Source organism: Gopherus flavomarginatus, chromosome 11 (genome assembly GCF_025201925.1).
Source record: "Gopherus flavomarginatus isolate rGopFla2 chromosome 11, rGopFla2.mat.asm, whole genome shotgun sequence".
Taxonomy (NCBI): Eukaryota; Metazoa; Chordata; order Testudines; family Testudinidae; genus Gopherus; species Gopherus flavomarginatus.
Genome location: NC_066627.1, coordinates 40,605,036 through 40,616,127, shown reverse-complemented (window position 1 = coordinate 40,616,127; position 11,092 = coordinate 40,605,036). Strand labels below are relative to the sequence as shown.

The following is an 11,092-nucleotide window of genomic DNA, read 5'->3' as shown; positions in this document are numbered from 1 at the left end:
GGCCAGAAGGGACCACTGTGATCCTTTAACCTGACCTCCTGGATAACACAGACTTCCATAGAACTTCTACCCAAAAATTCCTAGATCATATCTTTTAGAAAAGCATCCAGTAGAGACACTCTCTCCGCATTCAGTCATACATAATTACTTATTTTTTGTCACTTTTTATTCCTGTCAGCATTTTAGCACCAACAAAACTACCGTATATACTCGATCATAAGCCAGTTTGTTTATAAGGTCACCCCCCGAAGATGGTTAAGTAAAAATGGAAACAATTTGTAATCCATTCATAAGCCGACCCTATAATTCAGGGGCCATCAGGATAAGCTGCTGGTGAGCTGAGATGGTTTGTTTACCTCGAGTGTCCGCAGGCATGGAGGTAAACCTAAGTAAACAAAGTGTCCCGGCACGCCAGCAACTTACCCTGATGGTCCGGGACAGCAACTGGTGGGGAAATTTTTTTGGAGGAGAAGCTGGGAGTCGGGAGTAATCCCTGTGACCACCCCGCACATGACCCCACTCCTAGCCTAGGACCTCCACACTCTCCCCATCCCATCCCTTCCCACTTTACCTGGGGAGGGCCAGGGGAGGATGTCTCTGGCCTGGCTGGAGCTGTTCCGACAGGCTGGGCAGCACGGTCGAGCCTGCTCCGGTGGGCAAGACTGAGTGGCGCGGCCGCAGCATGTTCCAGTGGGCTGGGCGGCATGGCCACAGCATGCTCTGGGGAACGGGGCCAAGCAGCATGGCTGCAGCCTGCGAGCCCTGGGATTGCAGCTGCTTCGGAGGCTGCGGGGAGAGCAGCGTGGCCAGAAATGGAGAGACTCTGGCCTCGCCTCTTCTCTTCTGGCTCTGCTGGCTGTGCTGCCTCTCCTTGCTCCCTCTGTTGGGGGGAGGGACTGTGTCCCACCTCTCCCTCTCTATACCCGTTCATAAGCCGACCCCCTGGTGCTTCCCTTTTTTACTAAAAAAATGTGGCTTATGAACGAGTATATACGGTAAGTCGTCTATGGATTCTATTGTCCTATACATCATAAACAGAATTGTTTACTAAATTCTAATCAGTAAAAAAAAAATGCTTGCTCACTTGTGGATTGCAGTGGGGGTGTAGTAACTGAGGGCATAATTTGGCTTGCAGAACCTTATTACTGTTGCAAATGTGCAAGAATGAAAGAACCCGTCTTGACTTTCTGGTCTCAGCTTGGGTTTATGGAGTTAGCCGTTAGAAAATTCATCTCTTTTATCTGCAATCTAAGCACATTTGTTATGGATTCATTTATGAGGAACATGAAATGCCATGTTTACAGTATCTTTTCAGAGGATTGTACCTTAAAAATATTACAGTAATTTAAATTACTTCCCTGCCATCAAAAGTAAAACATATCAGAAGACACAGATTTAGCTTGATTGTGCTTTAAAGCAAACTGTGAATGAACTGACACAAATTTAAACAAATATAACTTTTTAATTTCTCCCCTCAAAATAAATGTCAATATCTTTTTAAGAAGAATTCTTTTACAGTTGGAATTATTGCTACAGTTATATACAGTAGCCACAAAATGGAAAGAAAAAATTTAAAATATGTTCAAAATTGTAAAGAAATTAAACTATTGACATAATTAAAAAAAATTGAATAAGGAGCTGAAGCAAACCTCTACATTTCTTCACTAAATATGTAGAACAATTGCCAGAAATAATGCAATGTTATGCAATTTTCGTAAATAGTGGCTTATATTATAATAGCTCCAAAATAAATCCACATCAGGAAACAGTTGATCTACAAACAAATATTCAGATCCATCCACCAAATTGCAATTTGCTTGGTAGATACACCCTGGAAAGGTAATCTGATGAAAGAGAAGTCAAAGCTTGAATTTCAGCCTTCATTTTAGATGCTGCCATAAGTTCCATCTGAAAAAGAAAAAAAATGCAAATTAATGTACTGTTGAGAAAGGCCTGACCCATAGGGTGATGTAATTAAAATGTTTAAATTACATTAGAGTTGATTAATATTTATCATAAGGAGATGTGCTCTCCATTGTGCAGCACATAGCAATTCATACACCAGGGCAGTGTAAACAGATGGGGAAAGCACACAGTATGTTTTCCCACTATGTAGTCACTATATATCTGCTTTGTGTTCTAAATTATACAGACCAAGCTGGAGGTGGAGGTTAAGTAATTGTTCCACATGGCATGTTCCCTCTCTTCAAGAGATGTAATTTATTCTGTGATATTTAGAACTGTAGTAAACCCCCTCTAAAACATATGATCATCAGGTGGCCAATGGCAGCAAAGCCTATCATGCTGCAGGTTCTTTGCTGGGGATGGAACTATGAGGCACATTGGTACAAGACAGCCTGCATGGCTCTCAATCCTGACCACTCCAGGTGGAGTACAGCAAAACCTTATTGGTTCTGCTGTGTTCAGAGCTCACAATAGCCAGGAGGGATGGCATTGGGGTAGATAGGATTTGTTCTTTAGGGATTAAGAAACAGAAAACAATATAATTTATTCATACTTCTTTTTTCCACATTGGTTGGCAAGCCATATAAGGTCTCTTCTGCATACTGGCGAGTTTATTTTGATCTTGTTTAGTAAGTGGAATCAGCGCATCTTTGCGTATATTTAATCTGAAAATGCGGACAAAAGTTTTATATATTTATATATAGTTTAATATATTTTTTAAAACTACATATCGTTTCCAACTTAAATTCCTATTTCCAACCATCAAAATGCTCTATAAAAAAACCAATAAGTTTATTGAGAACAGAATCAACAGTTAATTGTCTTTTTTTATGTGGATTTAAATCAGACTTAATGTTACATATACTTTTTGTGATAGAATAGAGGGATAATTATATTTCTTCTAGAAAATAACTAACCTTTCAATATCAGATGGAAGGAGACCAAGCCATCTTATAGCTGGAACTGTAAGATGATGGGCTTCAAAAGACATTGACTACAATATGAAATGTCATATATTATGTTCAGTGTCCCTTTAATTTGAATTATTTATGTTTGTCTTTGAGAAAACATTTATGTTTTTTTTAGGATGGGGTCAAGTTTTGTAAAAATGAAGCTAACTCTGTTCACAAGCAGAACTCTTTATGAAACTCAGGCTTGTAGAAATTGGGACAAGTGGCTGCAGTAGATAAACCACAATACAGGGAAGGAAAGGGGAGAAATTAAAATCCAACTGATACCCTGGGGGTACCACTTCCTGCTCCCTCTCCTAGAGAACTGTGCAGAGGACAGTCTGCCCCCCTTAGCCATGAGAGCTTGAGTAGAGCCAGTCAGAAACTCAAGTCAGATGGAGCAGAGACAAGCAGCTATAGCATATATTTGGACACAGCCGGCACTTCCATTTAGGCGACCTAGGCAGTCGCCTAGGGCACTAGGATTTGGGGGGGTGGCATTTTGCCATCCTCGGCGGCAATTCGGTGGCGAGGGTCCTTCTACGCTCCGGGTCTTCGGCGGCAATTCTGTGGTGGGTCCTTCACTCGCTCCGGGACCCCCCGCCAAAGTGCCCCGAAGACTGAGAGCCGCGGAAGGACCTCCCCCTTCGCAGAATTGCCGCCAACGACCAGGGGCGCAGAAGGACCCCTGCCTAGGGCGTCAAAAACCCTGGCGCCGCTCCTGTTTGGACACAGATGATCTGATAGTTTTTACTGTGGACATTCTCTCCCCTCTGCTGATTTTCTGTCCAACTCACTTCCCCCTCCTACCTCAGTGTGTCTTTGCCTAATTCCACTTGCCCTCAGTACTTTTACTCTCTCTCTTCTCTCTCTTTCCTTATTACCAAAACTCCTTGAAGTATAATGTGCCCTCTCCTTTTTTTTCTCTCTCTGTTAGGTAACCCCTTCCCAACAAAACCTCCCAAAATTAATAAACAATAGTAAATAGTAATAATAATAAACATTCAGTCAAAAATCTGGGAACATAACATGCTGTTTGCAAACTATCGCATTGTTCACTCTGCTTACATGTTCTATCTCCTCCCTTCATTCTATATCAGTCTTGTCTATATAGACTGTAAGCTCTCTTTAGGGCAAGGACTGTGACTTACTATATGGACTACATTGCCTAGAACAGTGCAGCACAGATCTCACTTGGGGCCCCCTGAGCATTACTGTACCACAAATAATACATAATAATAATATGGACAATTTTGTATAGTAGGCAAAACTTCATACATCTGCCATTTTCACACAATTTCTTTTTGTTATGGCAAAATCCAACTTTTTGCGATTAAAAAAAAACTTGTTTAAAAAAATAAAGCTCCCTCGGCCCAAAAGTTGTTTCTTAGTATTAAAACAAAAGAAAACACCCATCCAAACTACACTTTAACAGTTTTCACATGCCAGCACCAAGGCTGGATGACAAAATAATTAGACCTGAAGTGGAAAACAACTATACTCACCACAGATCCATACTTGTAGATGCACATTATTTCTATACCTAATTTACAGAATACCAAATGTCACATATCTTTTTGTCTACATTGGGCATGATTCACCATTGTGTTAGTTTCATGCTTATGTAAGCCCATTTGACTTAGATTAGTGTAAAACTGGATTGATGAATCAGGCCCTTTGTGTTTTACAAGTAGCTTTACAGCGTATTGTCATATATAATCAACATTTTTAATAATATGACACTTACCTCAATATATTTAAAATTTCATACCTGTTATGCATAGGCATCGTACAAAAGTAATGGACATCTGAATCTTGTTTTTTTACATATTGTACCATGTCTGTCACATAAAACCAGCATCTCTTACTTTGTCCTGTGGCAACTTAATAGAATTCCACATTGATGGTTTAATCAATTATTCTAAATTTTCATACTTTTCATTTGACAGTCTTAATATTTTAATTATTTTATGTGCTAATTGTTCAGGTAATTTATTAGCATTTTTCCTTTCACAGTATGATAAAAGGAACATTACCAGTGGTTTCAGGTCTATAGTTTTACCTCCTAGGTCTGGTCTATGCTATAGGCCTCTATCGGTATAACTATGTCACTCAGGAGTGTGAAAAATCCACACCCTTGAACGACACAGTTGTCTCGACCTAACCCTGGTGTAGACAGTGCTATGCTGGCAGGAGAGCTTCTCCAATTGACGTAGCTACTGCGTCAGTGTAGAGCGTCTTCATTAAAGCACAGCTATGGCACAGCGGTGCAGCTGTGCTGATGCAGCATTTTAAGAGTAGACCTGCCCTTACTGTCCCCTTAAGAAACAACATTTTGATAACTGTCTCTCAGATAATATATTCCATTGTTGTTTGCAATGTTGTGTCCATATTGGACCCAGATACTGAGAAAGACAAGGTGGGTGAAGTAATATCTTTTATTGGATCAATTTCTGTTGGTGGAAGGGACAAGCTTTTAAGCTTCACATAACTCTTCTTTAGGTCTGTATTTTTCATGGAATGCATCCGATGAAATGGGCTATAGCCCACGAAAGCTTACGCTCAAATAAATTTGTTAGTCTCTAAGGTGCCACAAGTACTCCTTTTCCTTAGGTCTGGAATACATAACCAGAGTCTCATAGCTCAATACAGGTGGGACAGGTTGTTAACCATCAGGTGATAACACATGTTGCAAGAAGCCACTTAGAGGGAAGTGGGCAATTAACACCTCTACAATCACAGGACAAAAGAGGGTTCGTAGGTTACAGGGATCACCACACTGACCACCACAGATTCAATACTATCTCAAACACACCAAGGGTATGTCTACATCTACAATTTTGCAGCGCTGGTTGTTACAGCTGTATTAGTACAGCTGTATAGGGCCAGCGCTGCAGAGTGGCCACACTTACAGCAACCAGCGCTGCAAGTGGTGTTAGATGTGGCCACACTGCAGCGCTGTTGGGCGGCTTCAAGGGGGGTTCGGGGAACGCGAGAGCAAACCGGGGAAGGAGACCAGCTTCGCCGCGGTTTGCTCTCGCGTTCCCCGAACCCCCCTGCAAACCGCAGGGAAGGAGACCTGCTTGCACGGGGGTTCGGGGAACGCGAGAGCAAACCGGGGAAGGAGACCAGCTTCGCCGCGGTTTGCTCTCGCGTTCCCCGAACCCCCCTGCAAACCGCAGGGAAGGAGACCTGCTTGCACGGGGGTTCGGGGAACGCGAGAGCAAACCGGGGAAGGAGACCAGCTTCGCCGCGGTTTGCTCTCGCGTTCCCCGAACCCCCCTGCAAACCGCAGGGAAGGAGACCTGCTTGCTCGGGGGTTCGGGGAACGCGAGAGCAAACCGGGGAAGGAGACCAGCTTCGCCGCGGTTTGCGCTCGCGGTCCCCGAACCCCCCTGCAAACCGCAGGGAAGGAGACCTGCTTGCTCGGGGGTTCGGGGAACGCGAGAGCAAACCGGGGAAGGAGACCAGCTTCGCCGCGGTTTGCTCTCGCGTTCCCCGAACCACCCTGTAAACCGCAGGGAAGGAGACCTGCTTGCTCGGGGGTTCGGGGAACGCGAGAACAAAACCGGGGAAGGAGACCAGCTTCGCCGCGGTTTGCTATCGCGTTCCCAGAACCACCCAGCAAACCGCAGGGAAGGAGACCTGCTTGCTCGGGGGTTCGGGGAACGCGAGAGCAAACCGGGGAAGGAGACCAGCTTCCCCACGGTTTGCTATCGCGTTCCCGGAACCACTCAGCAAACCGCAGGGAAGGAGACCTGCTTGCTCGGGGGTTCGGGGAACGCGAGAGCAAACCGGGGAAGGAGACCAGCTTCGCCGCGGTTTGCTCTCGCGTTCCCCGAACCACCCTGCAAACCGCAGGGAAGGAGACCTGCTTGCTCGGGGTTCGGGGAACGCGAGAGCAAACCGGGGAAGGAGACCAGCTTGATTACCAGAGGCTTCCTCAGGTATGCTGGGATACCTGCTTATTCCACGGAGGTCAAGAAAAGCGCTGGTAAGTGTCTACACTTGATTACCAGCGCTGGATCACCAGCGCTGGATCCTCTACACCCGAGACAAAACGGGAGTACGGCCAGCGCTGCAAACAGGGAGTTGCAGCGCTGGTGATGCCCTGCAGATGTGTACACCTCCTAAGTTGCAGCGCTGTAACCCCCTCACCAGCGCTGCAACTTTGTGATGTAGACAAGCCCCAAGAAATCTGTTATCTACAGCCAGGCACTCACATACCACAGAATATGCTCTGGGAAGAACGTCTGGGATATACACATTAACACACTTAAGACCACCTTCACCAAACAAGGACTCTCCGCCAGAGACACATCATTGAATGGGCCACCGAAATACCCAGAGAGAACCTGCTTCAGTACAGGAAAAGAACCTGCACCAACCACATACCCCTTGCTGTCACCTTCCACCCCACACTGGAACCCATACAGGGTATCATGAAACAATTACAACCCATACTTGATAGGGACCCCATCCTGAAAGAAATCTTTCCTGGACCCCATCTTCTATCCTTCAAACAACCCCCCAGCCTTGCCAAGCTCATCATCAGAAGTAAACCCCCCATTAGGGGTTTGGAGAGGGTCCCATATGAGGAAAGATTAAAGAGGCTAGGCCTCTTCAGCTTGGAAAAAAGGAGACTAACGGGGGATCTGATAGAGGTATATAAAATCATGAGTGATGTTGAAAAAGTGGATAAGGAAAAGTTATTTACTTATTCCCATAATACAAGAACTAGGGCTCACCAAATGAAATTAATAGGTAGCAGGTTTAAAACAGCACAGCACACAGTCAACTTGTGAAACTCCTTACCTGAGGAGGTTGTGAAGGCTGGGACTATAACAATGTTTAAAAGGGAACTGGATAAATTCATGGTGGCTAAGTCCATAAATGGCTATTAGCCAGGAAGGGTAAAGAATGGTGTCCCTAGTCTCTGTTCATCAGAGGATGGAGATGGATGGCAGGAGAGAGATCACTTGATCATTGCCTGTTAGCTTCACTCCCTCTGGGGCACCTGGCATTGGCCACTGTCGGTAGACAGATACTGGACTAGATGGACCTTTGGTCTGACCCAGTACGGCCGTTCTTATGTTCTTATGTACAGACCAGGAGATAACAACTCAAATTGGCACCACACCCTTCAGAACAACAGATGCTAAACCTGCAGACATATCTCCACCGCTACAATGATCAGTACCTGCCACAACACATCTTTCGAGATCTATGGGTTTTACACATGCCTATCACAACTTGTGGTGTACCTCATCCAGTGCATCAAATGCTCAGAAAACCACAATATGGGTGAAACCAGACAATCACTATGCTCTTGAATGAAAAATGATAAAAAACCAAAAAAAAAAACCAAACGAACAAACAAAAAATGCCATCACCCATGGGCGAACACTTTTCACAAAGCAATCACTCCATAGCTTACCTATCAGTCCTCATCCTCAAAGGCAACCTGCACAACACCTTCCAAATTTAAATTTGTAACTTTGCTAGACACTAAAAATCATGGTCTCAACAGAGAATGGTTTTCTGGCTCATGACAACTATTTGTAACTACTAATCCACCTTTGTCCTATAACTGTAGAGGTGTTAATAGAGGCTATACATTAGTTTAGAAAAAGTCACATTTCAAAGAGTAATTACAAAACTACACATCAAGAAGCATGTTCTGTAGTTGAATCATCAGCTGCTTAAAGCTTGCTTCCCACTCCAGCAGCGAGTTACCTTCCACCAGCTCTCAGCTTCATTGCTTTCCCCCACATTCTTGCAATGTGTGTTAACTCTTAGGATATGTCTACACTGGAAACTTCAAAGCACTGTCATGGGAATGCTCCTGTGGCAGCGCTTTGAAGTGCGAGTGTGGTCTCTCCCAGCGCTCCTGGTAATCCACCTGCATGAGGGGTTTGGCTCCGAGTGCTGGGAGCGTGGCTACACTAGTGCTTTACAGTGCTCAGACTTACTGCGCTCAGGGGGGTGATTTTTCACACCCCTGTGCCAGCAAGTTAGAGCACTATAAAATGTAAGTGTAGACAAGCCCTTAGGCTTGACAATCTGTTCCACCTTATATTTATTTGTGAGACTCTGGTTATGATTTCCAGACTTCAGGAAGAGTTCTGTGACGCTCACAAGCTTATTTTTTCTACCAATAGAAGTTAGTCCAATAAAAGATACGGTACTACTTCACCCACCTTGTCTTCCTCAGACAATAGTAAGAACCAACCAGCTCTCAAAAGGAAAGATATAACAGTTCAAATGAGCATCTCCTATTTTACAATCAATGGATGAAATCCTGATGCCATTAAAGTCAATTGCAAATATGCCACTGAGTTCAGCAGGGCAAAGATTTCACCCACTGTCTGTGGGAATACACAAAAACTTTTCTATGTTCTTCCAAAACAGAACTATACAGCTATGCAGTCAGGCTATGTTAAAATAGGATAAATAGGTGGCTAAGAAAAACTTTTTCTTAGTAAATCATATTTTAAGTTTAGATCATTCTTTAAACAGTCAACTGTCAGTCTCAAGCATGCTTAATATATTTGGTTCTTTATTGTCCTAAGGAATATTTACTGAATTTCCTTCTCTACAGAATAAAACACTACTGTTCTAGTGTTTATTTTCTGTTATTTAACTAGTGGCAGTCAGAACATTTTTAGTGAAATGAAATTCTGCCCATCTGATTTCCTTTCTGATTCAGTAAATCAGGTTTGAAGCTAAACTGGGTTGTTTAGAGTTCAGCACTTCTTGTTTTTCATCATAAACTGAGTTGCTCTGCTAATCATAACATTAATATATGACATTAAACACTGGCAAAATATTATTTAAATTATTCAATGTTACTAAACATTTTAATGTCATGTTTTAATCAAAGGTCTTTTTCCCCTAGAGCACCGCTGAGAGAAAATTGACCTTAATTTAGATTCCATCTTGTTTTTGGTTCAAATTCCAGTTAATTATATTGTATTATTAATTGGTAATGGAGACTACTACTTAATTAAAATGAATATTAACAGCTACTAATTTATAGATGTTTAAAAATGGGATTCCATGACCACACCTAGTTCTGAGCAAAAGCCCAGTCAACATGGAGGCTGTCAAGCTCTTCTTCAATGTCTCAGTTTTTACCTGTTTTTCCATTGTACCTCATTTTAAGTTTTAATGATCAGTATTCTAACTATCCTTAGTCATAAATTCCTTAAACAAAGCTATACATTAGTTTAGAAAAAGTCACATTTCAAAGAGTAATTACAAAACTACAGATCAAGAAGCATGTTCTGTAGTTGAATCATCAGCTGTTTAAAGCTTGCTTCCCACTCCAGCAGCGAGTTACCTTCCACCAGCTCTCAGCTTCATTGCTTTCCCCCACATCATTGTCACAGAAATATGGAGACAGCAAAGATTCTGTCATCCATTAGGTCTGACCCTGCTGCCTCCCACATAATGGTGGGAGAAAGACTGCCTCGCCTATGATGGCAACTGGAATATTTCCTCATGCTGCATCCCCAATATTCTTTGCAAAACTGAAAAGGCAAAATGTCATTGTCCATGATATCTCTATCAAAGTATAGTTAAAATTTAAAGAGAAACAACAAAAACCATTCACCTTTCACCAGGAAAAAGTTATAAACTTGTGAACAAATCTATATTCAGGAATCAAATTTTAGCTGTAGAACACAGTAAGATGCATTTTTATTTTACTTAAAACACATCATACTACTTTCTTAGGGCTAAATCTAATAGGCCTTAATTTGACAAAACTCCCATTATTGTCAATGGGAATTTTGCATGAGTTGCGACTGAAGGATTGGACCTGCAGTGCATAACTGTTTGTCTATTAGAAGAAAACAAAACTATGACATTTTAAAATATTTCCCGTTTTTGCTTTTTCCAATGGAACAATATCCAAAGCACCATTCTGACATGAGTCATCATACTGGTAGCTCTAAGTGATCCTGCATTAAAAGGCACGCCCCTCATTTTAGACTAAAATTGGCTCTAACCAACGTCAAGTTTGTAGTATTTAGCTTTCAGAATGGTAATTTACCAACATTACAAGTATTGGATTATGAGGTGGAACTATAAAGAATGTTGGTTACCCTAAATCAAATTTAAAATAAAATCATGTTGAAATCATCTTGTACTATTTTTTCCTGTCTATAATTTTG

The 11,092-nt window shown here is 42.5% G+C and overlaps 1 protein-coding gene across 4 annotated transcripts in view; it reads right to left on the bottom strand.

The window, feature by feature from the left end:
- Positions 1 to 1,474: 1,474 nt before the first annotated feature.
- Positions 1,475 to 11,092, bottom strand: part of SPO11 (SPO11 initiator of meiotic double stranded breaks) — a 54,914-nt gene continuing 45,296 nt past the window's right edge. For all 4 annotated transcript variants that reach the window (XM_050918224.1, XM_050918226.1, XM_050918223.1 and 1 more), the window contains 4 exons: positions 4,421 to 4,458; positions 2,883 to 2,959; positions 2,519 to 2,630; positions 1,475 to 1,908 (listed from right to left, as the gene is read on the bottom strand). In XM_050918224.1, the coding sequence (XP_050774181.1) occupies positions 1,789 to 1,908; positions 2,519 to 2,630; positions 2,883 to 2,959; positions 4,421 to 4,458 (347 nt within the window). In that variant the 3' untranslated portion in view covers positions 1,475 to 1,788. The remainder of the gene's footprint in view (positions 1,909 to 2,518; positions 2,631 to 2,882; positions 2,960 to 4,420; positions 4,459 to 11,092) is intronic.